This window comes from Melanerpes formicivorus, unplaced genomic scaffold, assembly GCF_026170545.1.
Source record: "Melanerpes formicivorus ecotype bairdi unplaced genomic scaffold, bMelFor1.0.p_v2 SCAF_2, whole genome shotgun sequence".
Taxonomy (NCBI): domain Eukaryota; kingdom Metazoa; phylum Chordata; class Aves; order Piciformes; family Picidae; genus Melanerpes; species Melanerpes formicivorus.
In genome coordinates, this window is record NW_027142354.1 from 4,544,761 (window position 1) to 4,560,599 (window position 15,839).

Below are 15,839 nucleotides of genomic sequence, written 5' to 3' on the forward strand. Positions count from 1 at the left end.
GGAAGTTTAGGCTGGAGGTGAGGAGAAAGTTCTTCAGAGAGAGAGTCATTCATCATTGGAATGTGCTGCCCAGGGAGGTGGTGGAGTCACCGTCCCTGTAGGTGTTCAAGAGGGGATTGGATGTGGCACTTGGTGCCATGGTCTAGTCTGGAGGTCTGTGGTGACAGGTTGGACTCAGTGATCTTTGAGGTCTCTACCAACCTTGGTGATACTGTGATACCATGATACTTACAGCAAATACTTTCAAGAGCTACTTCAGATGAAATTTTTGTGTTTCTTTGCCAAAGTTATAGTTGTTACCTTCTCATGAAAAGGAAATCTCCTCCTAAATTCTTCTTCTTCCTCCTCTTCCTCACTCCGTCCTGTCCCATGGCTTTTACTTTTGTATCTGTACAGACTGTGTTGCATGGCCTCCTTCTCTTGGGCACGACGTTCCTGTTCATCCCATTCATTTATAATTGCCTAAGGAAACACAGAGCAGCACACACTTTTACCCAAGCTGGTCTATCGTGTTCAGCTCTTTCCTGCTCTTCTGTATACAACACTGCAAATCAAGGCCACCTTACTTAAAGCAACATCTGTGAGTTTCCCTCTCCACAAGCCATTGAGGAAAAAGCACAGAAAACAGCATGCAACAGTGCACCTGGCCAAGTTCTAGGATCCTTTCTTAACCACTTAACTCTGCAGAGTTTGGGGGCATTTATGTGTGGGTTTGGTTTGGTTGTTTTTAATAGATTAAATTGTTGATAACCATTACAAACTGATTTTAAGCCTTGCTGAAAAAAAATAAAGAGCAAATCTACTATTTTAGATTATGTTAAAATTACATTTTATCAATTCATTGGAAAAAGGAAAAAAAGATACAATTTTAAGACCACTCCATTGACAATTATCAGAGCAGACTCATACAATGGCTTTGCTTGGAAGACATCTCCAAAGATCATCTAGACCAAACCCCTTCAGAGGGCAGGGACATTTTCTACTAGATCAGGTTACTTGAAGCCTTGTCCAACCTGACCTTCAGTAACACTCCCAGGGATGAGGCAACCTTTTCCAATGCATCACCATCCTCATTTGTGAAAAATGTCTGCTTTATGTTTAACCTAAATCTACCTTCTTTCAGTTTAAAGCTGTTCTGCCCTGTCCTATCACTACAGTGTCCAGAGAAGGGCCACAAGGCTGATCAGAGGGCTGGAGCACCTCTCCTATGAGGACAGACTGAAGGAGTTGGGGCTGTTCAGTCTGCAGAAGAGAAGGCTCCGAGATGACCTCATTGTGGCCTTCCAGTATCTGAAGGGGGCCTACAGGAAGGCTGGGGAGGGACTTGTCAGGATCTCAGGTAGTGATAGGACTAGGGGGAATGGAATGAAGCTGGAGGTGGGGAGATTCAGGCTGGATGTGAGGAGGAAGTTCTTCACCATGAGAGTGGTGAAACTCTGGAATGGGTTGTCCAGGGAGATGGTTGAGGCCCCGTCCCTGGAGGTGTTTAAGTCCAGGCTAGATGAGGCTCTGTCCAGGCTGATCTAGTGTGGGGTGTCCCGGGGGTTGGAACTAGATGATCCTTGTGGTCCCTTCCAACCCTGAATGATACTATGATACTATGATACAAGCCTAAACAGGCTTTTACAGATCCACGTCCTTCTTGCATAGCAGCTGAGTGCAACACACTGGCATTCAGATTGCATTACCTGACAGAGATGTCTAAAAAGCTGCAGGGATTTCTGGTCCATCTCTCCTCTGGCTAGTACATGACATTGAAGATGTAGCAAAGCATTCACTAGGAGCTGTTCCAGAGTTGGGCAAGGCCGTGCCACCCCCTCAGATTCTCCTTCAGAGTGCTTCAGAGAAAACTTTTTAAGCCCATGAAGGACTTCAACTGAATTCACTGAGCATAAAATTTCTGCACGAGCTAAGTAAGTGGGGAAGGCACGGCCAACAGAAGGAAATGAGAGCAAAGAAGTGAGGAGGTTGGTGAAGTCAGCTGGACGCACAAAGCTTCTTAGCGCTGCGTAAACTTCAGAAGCCACCAATCGCATGCCGTGCTGCAACTGTAAGATGGCAGCTTGCAGTGGAACCACAGCATCAGGGAATGCAGCATACTCCTCTGCCAGGTGTTTTCTAAACTGATGGTGTGATTGCTGCCAAGATGCTTCTTCATTTAACAGGTTTTGTACTGCCTGGAGTGACTTAGGTCTTTGCCCACGAAGGAACTGTAGAAAGCGACCTAGAAGATCTTGCACTGAAGAAATCCGTGCTATGCTGTTGATGTACTGGTGAGTCTCCTGGTATAAGCAATCATAGGGTGGAGCTGGAGGCCTGAAGGCCTTTTTTCTGGAAAGATTGCTTATTTGCTCCTTCAGTCTTTGCATTCTTTCCTGCAACAGTCTGTTAAGAGATAACACTGACCAGTTTGAACACATTTCATATGAACGTTTTTATACAGTCCTAGATTGTTAACGTAACAGTTTGATATATAAAAAGATTCATCAGAAACACTCAGCTGGTTTGTGTCAAACAGTAAACAAGGAGGAAAACAAGAAGCTACCCCTGTATAGCATGCACATGTACTTCTCTCCTGCTGGCCTGCCTTGCCACTTCAACAAACTGCCATTACTTTTTTGCTTGCTACCTGACAGCTCTGTGAGCATCGAGGTAAAAAGAGTATTACTAGAAGCAACCAATAAAACTCAGCCATTCAGAATTTCATGTTCTCTAAGTAGTAGCATAGAACTATTAAGATTCTCTGCATGCATAATAATGAAATGGAAAGCTTCCATTAATAGTGGAATATCATTAATCATCGAATTGTAGAATGGTCTAGGCCTGAAGGGGCCTCCAAAGGTCATCTAGTCTGACCTCCCTGAAGTCAGCAGGGATACACCCCCCACTAGATCAGCTTACCCAGGGCCTTGTCAAGCCTCACCTTGAATATCTCCAGGGAAGGGGCCTTAACCACCTCCCTGGGCAGCCTGTTCCAGTGTTCCATCACCCTCATAGTAAAGAGCGTCCTCCTAACATGCAATCTAAATCTGCTCTTCTCCAGCTTAAAGCCATTGCCCCTTGTCCTGTCACTGCAGGCCCTTGTAAACAGTCTCTCTCCATCCTTCCTGTAGGCCCCCTTCAGTACTGGAAGGCTGTTATTGGGTCTCCCTGGAGCCTACTTTTCTCCAGGCTGAACAACCCCAGATCCCTCAGCCTGTCCTGGTAGCAGAGGTGCTCCAACCCCCTGATCATTCTCGTGGAGATTTCTACCTGGTACACAAACTCTACAAGACAGAACTGGCATCTAAAAAGGCCATGAAGAGTTACAGTGATAGATATACATTCCACCTTGTTTCAATGTATTGATAGCATTGTCACCATTTACAGAAACTACCTAATTCAGACATATGGCTTTGTTTTCACCTCTGAATATAGCTTTGATTTTACCAAGGTCACTGCTTTAATTGTTGCCTTTACAGCAGTACAAAGTGGGTACAGACAACTCCTTAGTCACTGTAAATAAAAAAGAAAAGCTTCTGTATTTTTCTTTACCACTTCACTAAGCAAATTGATACTTGAAAACTCAGCAGCCCTATTTCTGTAGAAGAGCATAAAAATGATCAAGCTGTGGAGAAAAGCTCTGGAGCCCAAGCATCCAAAGAAGAAATTTAAACTCTAAACCAAAAGAGTTAAGTGTCTGAGATGTTACCTGAGATGGGGATGAATATAGTTGCTGACTGCTTCATCTTCAATACTTTTTCCTGTATGCAGCTGGGATGAGGAATCATTTGTTTTCCATTCACACTCCAGCTGGTATAACTAAAAAGGAAAGAATAAACCATTCTCTATGTTCTGGTGTTGGTAACCAAGTAGGTACATCATCTTATTGTGCATAAGTTTGAAACTCATGACCAGAAATTTGCCTAAGAGCACCCATGACAACCTAATCTGTGTTGACTTTATACATTACAGAGGTAAAAGCCAATTCAGCTCCACACTCACCTCTTCTTCTGTGTACTTGAGCTTGTATTCTCTTTTAACAGCTGGATCAAACCTGGTCTGTGGAAGCCGCACCTGGATCTGCACCAAACCAATATTCACCCAGAGGCTTCCTCGACAAGCTGTCTCTGATAACTCCTTAAGCCCTTCCCCAAAGAACTGCTGCAAGCAAGTAAGCAGGAGAAACAGGAATTCTTTAGGAAGCAACTCCTGATCAGTGATGTTTCTAAGTATCTTGAAAAGGAACTCATATGCAACAGGATCCTTGAGGTAAAGCTTCTCACAGCACTCCAAAAATTCCTCCTGAAGATCCATGGGAACCAGATCTACCAGGGCAGAAAGTAGTTCACTCAGCATTATTCCCTGTAGTCTAGCATCTGTGTGTCTAAAGGCAAAGGAATGAGAAAAGTTTACACATGGTAAACATGCTTCTAGAACATGCCTGAATTACGTAACATATATATGGAATAAAGATCTCAATACCTAAAGTCTACTATTGAAGAGACAGCCAAGTTGGTCCACAGTGCTGTGCTTACTTCATGAAGCTGATGTGCCCTCTCCATCCATTCTCCCAGTGTCACATGGGATGATGCCAAAACAGGAAGCCCACTCACATCCCACTGTCTTGTCTTGCTGCTGCTAGTTAGAATTTCAAAGAAGCACTTTGAGAAAACGGCTCGGGTCAAAATACCTGGGCCCTAAATTAAGAGATTGAGAGTTAGATTGTTCAGATGCAGTTTGCACTGACTCTGCTAGAACTTACAGTACTGATTTAGAAAGCTGTTGTACTATTCAGTTAAATAGTATTCAGTGTAGTTACGTGATTAAGTCAGAAGACACAAACCTTCACAGAAGGGTTCATATGTGATTTAGACAAGTTATTTTCCTCTGTTGCAGGCAGTGGCCTCCAAGTCAACCAGTACTCTGGGTCCGTGGCAAAAGTACTGTTCCAAAAGGATGCTAATGCAGCATTAACCAGCTGAGATGACAGAATAGGCATTTCTTCAAGGGATATCTAAGGAGAAAGAAAATCCTAGAGATGAGGATAATTCACAGGGAGCAAAGAAGAAACAAGCACACACAAAAACCAAACTCAAGAGAGTATGATACTGTTTTTCAGCGGTGATAACACATACTTGCATCTCTTCTCAACTAAAAGAGTGCACTTCCTGAGATCTGCACTGCCTCCTGCCTGTGGAATATGCAATGTGTTTAGGAAGCAGAAAGGGACCTGGGGGTACTGGTCGAACAGTAGGCTGAACATGAGCCAGCAGTGTGCCCAGGCGGCCAGGAGGGCCAATGGCATCCTGGCCTGGATCAGGAATAGTGTGGGCAGCAGGAGCAGGAAAGTCATTCTGCTCCTGTACTCAGCACTGGTTAGGCCACACCTTGAGTACTGTGTCCAGTTCTGGGCCCCTCAGTTTAGGAAAGATGTTGACTTGCTGGAATGTGTCCAGAGAAGGGCAACAAAGCTGGGGAGGGGTTTGGAGCATAAGCCCTATGAAGAGGCTGAAGGAACTGAGGTTGCTTAGCCTGGAGAGGAGAAGGCTCAGAGGAGACCTTATTGCTCTCTACAACTACCTGAAGGGAGGTTGTAGTGAGGAAGGGGTTGGTCTCTTCTCTCTAATAACCAGCACCAGAGCAAGAGGACACAGTCCCAAGCTGTACCAGAGAAGTTTAGGCTGGATGTCAGGAAGAAGTTCTTCACAGAAAGAGTGATTGGCCATTGGAATGGGCTGCCCAGGGAGGTGGTGGAGTCACTGTCCCTGAAGGTGTTTAGGAAGAGACTGGATTGGGTGCTTGATTAGATAGTGTTGGATGATAGGTTGGACTCAATGATCTCTGAGGTCTTTTCCAACCTGGCTAATTCTATTCTATTCTATTCACAATACAGCCTCTAGCCTGCAACTACACAACCTCCTGTTACAACACAAGCACAGAACAGGAAAAGTTATCCAATAATCTGCTCCGAAGCTCTTAAAAGTGACCTTGCTGATTTACTGAGCTTTGTGGGAACAGCCACCACTGTATCACAGATAAATACTAGCCAACCAGAATCTCTCTGGCATGTTAAATGCTCTACAGAAAATGCATCACAAAACTCTCCCACTCTAACTCTTCTTCAGCACAGGCCTAATGGTATTTAGATGCACAGAAACAGAGACAAGCATTCTACAGCATGAAATTACTTAGAATGCATAGATACAACCAACTTGGCACCTGCCATTCCATCAGTATTCTGTTTTCCATTAGGGCATGGATGAGTTTTACAATAGTACCAATAGTACCATATAAAAATATGTTATTTGAGGCAGTTGGTCTTTATTTATGCTTTAATGTTGTAGGTTAATTATATTTTTTTTAAGGCTCACAGTAAACAACTTTTCCTATTAAAAGAAGGAACAGTTATTGTTTGGCACAGGTAAGAAAAACAGCATGTCAAAAATCTTACAGAGATATGCTAATGCTGAGGGAGCTGGGGCTGCTTAGCCTGGAGAAGAGGAGACTCAGGGGTGACCTTATCACTCTCTACAACTACCTGAAGGGGGGTTGTAGACAGGCAGAGGTTGGTCTCTTCTCCCAGGCAGCCAATACCAGAACAAGAGGACACAGTCTCAGGCTGCACCAGGGGAGGTTCAGGCAGGAGGTCAGGAGGAAGTTTTACACAGAGAGAGTGATTGCCCATTGGAATGGGCTGCCCGGGGAGGTGGTGGAATCACCATCACTGGAGGTGTTCAGGAGAAGACTTGATGGGGTGCTTGGTGCCATGGGTTAGTTGATTAGGTGGTGTTGGATGACAGGTTGGACGCGATGATCTTGAAGGTCTCTTCCAACCTGGTCTATTCTATTCTATTCTAATTTTGAAGAGTTTGTTGAAAGCTTCCACAAGACTAATTAAAACCTGTTCTTACCTCCTTAAGGTGTAACAAATGCCACAGAGCAGATAGCTGGTGAGAAGCAGCTGGTGTCAACTTCAGAGAAAAAGCTACAAGCTGAAGCAGATCTGAACGTATGCTTAGCTCTTGACTGCAGTTCTTCCTGTAGCAGGTAAAAGAAATGCAACCTAAGTAATGCTTAAGCAGGGCACATGAAGTAAATCATGTGGATAGCAAAACAAATTGATAATGGCAGGTGAAGTCACAACAATGAAGCTGCCCTGAAAGGTTAAAATGATGTTTTTAACACTGGAGAAGAACAAGCACTCAAGGAACACTCAAAAAACTTGCAACCTGCAAATCTGGCAAATTGTGAACACAGCCAAAGGGGAAGAAGTGTCAACTCCTGTAGCTATAACCTACATGCTCAGCAAAACATTTGGAAATAAACTGCCTGGCAGCTTTACAGTTCTTGTGAAAAATCAGTGATTCCAGAATTTTCACTGTACTAAAGATTTTCACTGAAATACAAGAATTAAGAGCTCTCTTTTAAGCAATAGTGAACCAATCAAAACAGAGATAGACTTAGCCCCTAAACCAACACTAACACTTCTTAAATTAGTGATGTTCAACTACAAGTCTCTTCCAACCTGGTCTGGTCTGGTCTGGTCTGGTCTGGTCTGGTCTATTCTATTCTATTCTATTCTATTCTATTCTATTCTATTCTATTCTATTCTAAGACATGTGTGCAGGTTACATAAAAGGAAACACGCACACCAGTGCACTTTCTTCAACACCAGGTCTAACTCAGCCTTTCTGCAGCAGCCCCCAGCAACATGGCAATAATTTCATGTTAATTCCCAATCTGAAGGACTCTTCTGTTTCATTAAAAGGTAAATACTATATATTTCCAAAAGGAAAATATAATTTATTACATTTATTCCAGGCTGGATGAGGCTCTGGCCAGGCTGATCTAGTGTGGGGTGTCCCTGCCCATGGCAGGGGAGTTAGAACTAGATGATCCTTGTGGTCCCTCCCAACCCTGATTAATACTATGATAATATGAAAAGATTTTAGTTTTCCTTCACATGTTTTACCATATGGGAACAAAAAAAGGCAATTTCAGGAGTCTGTTTTGTTTACTCCAAGGGCCTTGGCCACCAGCATTCCTGTATTTGCATCAATAAATTAAGTTAGGGAAAAAAAAAAGAGGAAGACTTCCTCGATAGAACACTAAGCTACTTGCTTTTTACACTTTTTATAGGTACCCAAGTGCAATTCTGAATGCAGACAAGGAGTGCACATGCATTTGTATTCACAAATACACATAAGCACCTGTGCACCACATATATCAGTTTAGGAAAGATACTGACTTGCTGGAATGTGTCCAGAGAAGGGCAACAAAGTTGTTGAAGGGTTTGGAGCACAAGCCCTATGAGGAGAGGCTGAGGGAACTGGGGATGCTTAGCCTGGAGAAGAGGAGGCTCAGGGGAGACCTTATTGCTCTCTACAACTACCTGAAGGGAGGTTGTAGACAGGCTGGGGCTGGTCTCTTCTCCCAGGCAACCAGCACCAGAACAAGAGGACACAGTCTCAAGCTGCATCTCAAGCTGCACCAGGGAAGGTTTAGGCTGGATGTTAGGAAGAATTTCTTCATAGAGTGATTGCCCATTGGAATGGGCTGCCCAGGGAGGTGGTGGAGTCACCATCCCTGAAGGTGTTTAGGAGGAGACTTGATGGGGTGCTTGGCGCCATGGTTTGGTTGATTAGATAGTGTTGGATGATAGGTTGGACACATTGATCTTGAAGGTCTCTTCCAACCGGGTTTATTCTATTCTATTCTACATATATCCATATACACCAGCCATATACATTAGGGCCATGGTTAGTGTTGACCCTTAAGTGCTGGGTCAAGGGTTGGACTAGAAGATCTCTGAGTTCTCTTCCAGCCAGATGTATTCTGTGATACATGCACACATTTACATACAAATGTGAAGTACTGAGGTCACAGCTTTTAGCTGAATCACATGAATGATTTTTCTCCAACCTTCTTCTTACCTTCTTGCACAAGCTTTGGCCACATAATCTGCTGTCAGTTTGTACTGCCAGAGCCCACCTATGTATTCCATTGCAGGCCACAGCTGAACCCGAGCACGGAGCTGGTTTAACAAGGCAGGGTCTAACTGACTGGAGATGGAATCTTCAGCAAACCTTTCTTCTGAATGACTGTATGTAATTCCTTCTGCTCTCAGATGTGAATGTACATCTTTCAAAAAAATCTTTAGCTGACCTGTTTGACAGAGTGCAAGAGGCACATAAATGCATATATTTCTTGCCAATGACCATTTCACATCCATTCCCATCATATATAAGGAGATGACAGAAATCATCCAGTTAAGCTCTTTGAATGTGTTACCTACCCAGACTAACATCTTCTAAATGATTTGCTCTAATTATCAGGCCATCAGCTTGCAGCAGTGCTTTTTTCAATGTCCATCCAGTGGCAGCAACTTTCAGACAGTGCATTTTTTCCTGCCATCTACTTTCTCCAAAGGCCAATCTTAGCTCCAAGATGTTAAGTGGTTTGCTGAGGGCTTTTAACTGAGAAAAACATTCCATGCCCTGTTCATCCTGCAAACATGAGGAGGACATTTGATCAAGTGGCAATGTTTCAGCAGCACTAACAAAACAATAGAGAACAAGATCTCTGACTGGACTCAGAACTAAGATTTCAAATTCACATGCACACAACTGAAGTACAAGTAAACATAAATGAAACTGCAACAACTGCTTAGTAATTCCTTTGTAGCCCTACTCAATACAGCAAGGAGACAGAAACTGAAAGTCACAACAATTCTACCTTGTCAAGTTCGGGGCTTCTATCTTCATGAAGAGCATCTCTGCTCTGAGGAGAGCCTAAGGGATCTGGGATCATTCACCCTAGAGAAGAGAAGACTCCAGGGGGACCTTAGAACTGCCTTCCAATACTTGAAGGGATCCTTCAGGAAGGCTGGAGAGGGACTTTTCATAAGGGTGTCTAGTGATAGGACAAGGTGGAAGGGTTTTAAGATGAGGAAGAATGGGTTTAGGCTGGATCATAGGATGAAATTCTTCAGTATGAGGGTGGTAAGACTCTGCAATAGATTGCCCAAGAAGGTTATGGATGCCCCTCACTGGGGGTGTTCAAGGCCTGGTTGGATGAGGCCTTAAGCAGCTGAGTCTAGTTGAGAGGTATCCCTGCCCATAGCAGAGAGGTTAGAGTAGATGATCTCTAAGGTCCCTTCCAACCTGAGCCATTCTAGGATTCTAAGCTGAAACAAGTTTTTTTGTCAATCTAACAAGCCCAGAAGGAATGTAGTTTTGCTGGCCTGGAAAGCAAATGCCACTTATCTTTATGATTATTTTAAAACATGTTTGGTATTGCTGGAAAGACAAATATTTGGCAGACAGAGTAACAATACCTTAAAAGGAAGAGGTCTTCCTAGAGACTTCTGTAGTATCTTCACATTGGCAGAAATACAGGCAGGGTTGGCCAAGCAGCTCTGAATATGCTGTGAAACAGACTGAATTTCCTTGGAAACCCTTGAAGATTAAAAATAAAGCCCACAGTTAACTTGGAATGTGAGATAAAGAGGCAAAAGGATGCAGAAGAAAAGTCCCTTCTTTCAGCCTTCCACTACAGGAGCAACTGAACTTAAAAGTGGGTGAATGCCTGAATGATCATTTAGGCAAGAAGCAGCCCAATGGTGGCAATGTTGAATTTTAAAAATGAGTAGCTGTGGAATAAATTGCACTTGCATCACTAATGGAATACAGTTTGGGCATGAACAGCAAAGAGTGTGAAATAACTCTAATACTAACAAAAGGGGAATTGATATAACCATTTAACAGAGACCCGAATCGTCAAAACCACTCACTTGTGTTGGTCTGATCCAATAAGCATCTGAGGAATTCTGTCAATTAGATGCTTCTTAACCCAGTGCCAGTGAAGAGACAGAAGTGACAACCCTGGTGAATCCACTGTCACAGCATCAGAGACTGCCCAGAACCGGTCACGCCACAGCAAGCAGTATAAAATCTAACAACAAGCCAAAACCATTACATTTTCCAGTTGCTGAACCCTGCACCTTACCCAACACTTTGTACTTGAAGCAAGAGAAAAATGCAGAAACCTTGTCACCACCATTAACTACTGGGGCAGACAATGCTTCCTGCTTAGTGGCACATAACCAGCACTCAAGTATGTGTTTCCCAAAAATATGGCAGGGCTTTGCTGACAGGTGGAAATAAACCACTCAAAACCAAGGAATCCCTGCACAAAGTCTACTATGCAATTTTTGGATTCCAGTAAAATAATCTTCATGGTCTAAAACAGGAGAGGGAGAAGTCTTGGAGGTGTTCAGGAGGAGACTTGATGGGGTGCTTGGTGCCATGGGTTAGCTGTTTGGGTGGGTTGGATTGGTTGATGGGTTGGACGCGATGATCTTGAAGGTCTCTTCCAACCTGGTTTGGTTTATTCTAAATAAAGGTTTATTCTGAACCAGCTCTGTGACACCTGCTGCCTGCAACCCAGGTTCAGATCTCTTTATGTGAGATGGATATGGATACTCCCTTTATCATTAGAGAACAGAGGCAATTTCATGGCACAATGGGTATCTGGGTCCCAGGTATATACATTTAGGTAAGATAATTCCCACTATGAGGAGAATTGACATCCCACATAGAAGAAATGAGAAGGCAAATACAGCCACTGAAATAAACACAGCATTTGCCTGGGGTCAGGCATATTCTGCATACCAACAGAAACACTGTAGTTTATTTCTCAATCCCTGAAACTAGAAGTAGTGTTCTGCACACTGTACATTTCACACAACTTCCATAAATGTACTATGCAAAGTCTACTCACATCATGCATGTCATCATCACTTAAGGCCACCTGAGTAGACTTCACCCAGTGAAACGTAAATGCATCCCAGAGTTCAAAGAAAGGAGCAAGGTTGACCACAATTGCATGAGGCAGGCAGTTGTAGCTTCCTGGATCTGAGGTTTGGGGAAGAGGGAAATAAAGAAGACTGAATGTTCTAGTCACATAACATGACGAGTAGGGGTCAATTTCTCATCACTTAGATCCCCCTCTGTAGCTGGGGGAAAATCAACTGCTGAAAACAGATCCCTAAGTGTCAAAGTAACAAAAAGTATTCCTTCACTACTTGCACATTTCACTGTTATACTGCATTGAATGTATATATATCAATATAATAATAGAGAATGAAAGAAACATTGATCAATTGCTTCTATGCAACATACTGACTTCATCACTGAATTCTTCCCCTTTGTTTTAGGAGCAAACATCCTAACTACGCTGAACAGAAGAAAGAGGATTGGAACAAAAACACAACTGAAGAACCTGTCTACTCTTACTAGTTAAAGACAAAACTGCAGCTCCAGTTTCTCTGCACCACCTTCCTCAAGTTTAGGCAATTGAGAGAAATGGCACGAACCGGGATGTTATAAATGGTGTATAAATGAGCCAGCAGTGTGCCCAGGCAGCCAAAAGGGCCAATGGCATCCTGGCCTGCATCAAGAACAGTGAGGCCAGCAGGAGCAGGGAGGTACCCTGTACACTGCACTGGTTAGGCCACACCTCAAGTACTGTGTCCAGCTCTGAGCCCCTCAGTTTAGGAAGAATGTTGACTTGCTGGAACAAGTCCAGAGAAGGGAAACAAAGTTGGTGAGGGGTTTGGAACACAAGCCCTATGAGGAAAGACTGAGGGAGCTGGGGTTGCTTAGCCTGGAGGAGACTCAGGGGTGACCTTATTGCTCTCTACAACTACCTGAAGGGAGGTTGTAGACAGGCAGAGGTTGGTCTCTTCTCCCAGGCAGCCAGTACCAGAACAAGAGGACACAGACTCAGGCTGTGCCAGGGGAGGTTTAGGTTGAATGTTAGGAAGAAGTTCTATACAGAGAGAGTGATTGCCCATTGGAATGGGCTGCCCGGGGAGATGGTGAAGTCGCCGTCATTGGAGGTGTTCAGGAGGAGACTTGATGGGGTGCTTGGTGCCATGGGTTAGTTGTTTAGGTGGGTTGGATTGTTTGATGGGTTGGACGCGATGATCTTGAAGGTCTCTTCCAACCTGGTTTATTCTATGTATTCTATGTGTAGCATAGAAATGGTGTAGCATAGAACCAAAAGGAACTCTAAAAATCAACCCACCTTTGCGGAAATCCAGAGACATTCTCAGGACGCTATTTCTTGGTTTCTTGATGGTAATCAAATTCTTCTCAGTGCAGCTTCTTTTTTCTCGGTCAAGAAACAACACTGCCCTAAAGTAAAAGTTGGTAAAAATTCAGAAGCATTGAAAAAAAACCAAACAAACAGAACAGAAACATTCAGGTTGGAAAAGACCCACAGGATCACCAAGTCCAACATCAGTTCACCATATTCCCAAGCACCACATCCAAATGACCTTCAAACACATCCAGGCAGCACATTCCAATGCCTTTGCCTTATGAGAATGGTGAACTACAAAGTGACATTTGATACTGTATCATGAAAAAAAGAATCAAGTGCAGCATAAATAATCACTGGAATATGGTTTCTACAGAAACAAGTTTCAACAGAAAGTAGATTCCTGATTCCAGCAATCACCAGGAAGAAAAAAGCAATGAGCTAATAAGCATATGCAACATACACCACTTGTAGGATGTGTGAGAAGCTGCTTCCTTACACTGTAACTGTGTACTTTTACTCTTATTAGGAAAGGCAGTTCAAAACCAAAAGCTGGGCAGCAATTCAATTCCTATGTCAGAGACTTCACACTTCTGCTTCTGTCTCTTCTATGCTTTATCCTACAGTTCTTGTTTGTCTTTGAAGTACTCCAGCTTATATGGAATGCTGGGAGCCCTGTTCCCTATATTAAATGATTTGGTTTAGTCTTCATCTACAGTAAACACAAGGAAAAAAAATTACCTAGCTGTATGAAACTTCTACTTAGTATTTCAGATCTTATCTATCAAAAATCTAAACACATACTTGGCAAGGGGTTACAGAGCACTGACTACAGCCACAGGGCAACCTACTCAAGGCTTCTTTTGTAACCCACCGATTTGCTACAGACTTCAAAAGGATTAGAAGCTGATCTGTGTGTTCCATTTCTGTATCAAAGTTCATTGAATTTCTGATTATATCCAAAAATTGCACATTCCATCTCGGGTCCAGAGGCATCACATGTTCATCTGGAAAGTCAATAAGACAAGACAGCGGTGGAAACATTAGTGAGACTTCTCTTGATCCCCTTGGCTATACAAGAAGCTTAGGGAAAGAATGAAGGAAGCCTAAGAGAAAAGCATAGTGTTCAAGCTCCCTCACACAAGATATCTGAGCAGAAAAGCATTAAGTTGACTGCAAGTTTTGTAAAACAGAACAGTGACAGTAAATTAACCAGTGGTAAGAGTAGCCCAAAAGACAGCCTGGAAACTCAATTCCTTTTCCTTCACAGTCCAGGTAAGATACCTACGACCATTCATAAAGGGTGTATGTAGCTTTCATTCACCTAATAAGCTTGGAAAGGAAACCACAGGCCTGAGCTTCCTGTAAAACACTGAGGGAAAGTTGTAGGCCTTAGCATGGGTTACAGATGGGCCAACACAATAACTGATGAAGAAAACCAAGATGCCTAAGCCATCCAGTCAGAAAGGCAGTGGATATATGCATCACTCTTAAGGACATCACTTAACTCTGAGCGTGGGTGATAGATACACACTCAGGATTCATAGTTACAGCACTCATACTTAATTTGCTTAGGATGAATGCTTTTAATTGGTGTATTTGCAGTTCTACTCAGCAAGAATGGCTTTGTTGTTAGTTCTTTTGCAACAAACGCAACATATAATTAGAATGCAGCCTTTGTTTTGTTACACACACTCCTCAAGAAGGGTTGCAGCGTGTTCAGAGAACAAATAAAAGGAAGCACCAATGTCTTACATATTTTTTTGTCCCCAGAAGTACCTGTCATAGTTGGCTGTAGCAACTTGATCATGTTACTGACTCCAGAGGAGAGGGGACTGGCATAGAAACTACCAAGGGCTACAGCACCTGCTTCCAGCTGAATCCGCACTGGATCTGTAGGTGAAGGGGACAGAACATCGGTATGAAAGACAGAGCATTTAATACAAATAAGGAAGAACAAGCAGCCTGAAGCTTATCTGTCCATACACTCTGGACATGCTGGTTGCACTTATTTTGTATTAGCTCTAAGAGGTCTTAAAGGCAGTCAGAATATCATGGCCAAGAAGATAAATCTGGTAAAGAGTTAAACTGGTGATACTTCATGTATGCTATTAAAAATGCAGCTTGTGAAAATCTATGACCTTGTATCTTCAAATCACCCTCTCAGTATTTCCCTCTCTCTGTCACATGGGTCTCCATTCCCTATCTCCACTGAAACAAGCAGACCCTGATAGCACACCATCTTTTAAGGGTGTGCTGTCCTCAGGCTTATTTCTATCAGTACGTGCACCCTTCCCCCTTCCAATCTATTTTAAAGCTCTTCCAACGACCCCTGCTAGCTCCTAGGCTAGGATCCTTCTCCCACTCTGAGACAGATGCATCCTACCTGCTGCCAGCAGGCCTGGTGTCCTGTAAATAGACCCATGATTAAAGAACCCTAAGTCTTGACAGAGATACCAGACTTAGAGACAGGCATTGATCTGCTGGCTCTTCCTGCTTGTTTTCAAATCATTCCCACAACTGGGAGGATAGGGGAGACCACCACTTGTGCTCCCAATCCCTTAACCAGCCTTCCCAAGGCCATGAAGTTTAGCCCAAAGTCTCTTGTTATCCCTATTACATATAATTTGTTTCCAAATCTCCCTGCATCCTCAATGCCCTTGATACCATGTGGATAGCTGAGAACTTCCAAACCATTCATGTGATCTGATATGCATGTTTTCACAAAAATACAATAGATCAGCCATTACATA

General features: G+C 43.3%; 1 protein-coding gene across 3 annotated transcripts in view; it reads right to left on the minus strand.

Moving 5' to 3' along the window:
* MDN1 (midasin AAA ATPase 1) overlaps positions 1–15,839 on the minus strand; it is a 142,041-nt gene that overhangs the window by 55,211 nt on the left and 70,991 nt on the right. For 2 of the 3 annotated variants that reach the window (XM_068149473.1, XM_068149467.1), the window contains 15 exons: positions 14,866–14,979; positions 13,961–14,093; positions 13,072–13,181; positions 11,764–11,897; positions 10,775–10,935; positions 10,319–10,439; positions 9,278–9,488; positions 8,916–9,147; positions 6,894–7,020; positions 4,826–4,996; positions 4,465–4,679; positions 3,985–4,366; positions 3,692–3,801; positions 1,689–2,385; positions 301–462 (listed from right to left, as the gene is read on the minus strand). In XM_068149473.1, the coding sequence (XP_068005574.1) occupies positions 301–462; positions 1,689–2,385; positions 3,692–3,801; positions 3,985–4,366; positions 4,465–4,679; positions 4,826–4,996; positions 6,894–7,020; positions 8,916–9,147; positions 9,278–9,488; positions 10,319–10,439; positions 10,775–10,935; positions 11,764–11,897; positions 13,072–13,181; positions 13,961–14,093; positions 14,866–14,979 (3,080 nt within the window). Of the gene's footprint in view, positions 1–300; positions 463–1,688; positions 2,386–3,691; positions 3,802–3,984; positions 4,367–4,464; positions 4,680–4,825; positions 4,997–6,893; positions 7,021–8,915; positions 9,148–9,277; positions 9,489–10,318; positions 10,440–10,774; positions 10,936–11,763; positions 11,898–13,071; positions 13,182–13,960; positions 14,094–14,841; positions 14,980–15,839 lie in introns of all 3 variants that reach the window. The other variant, XM_068149459.1, reaches the window with a different exon arrangement.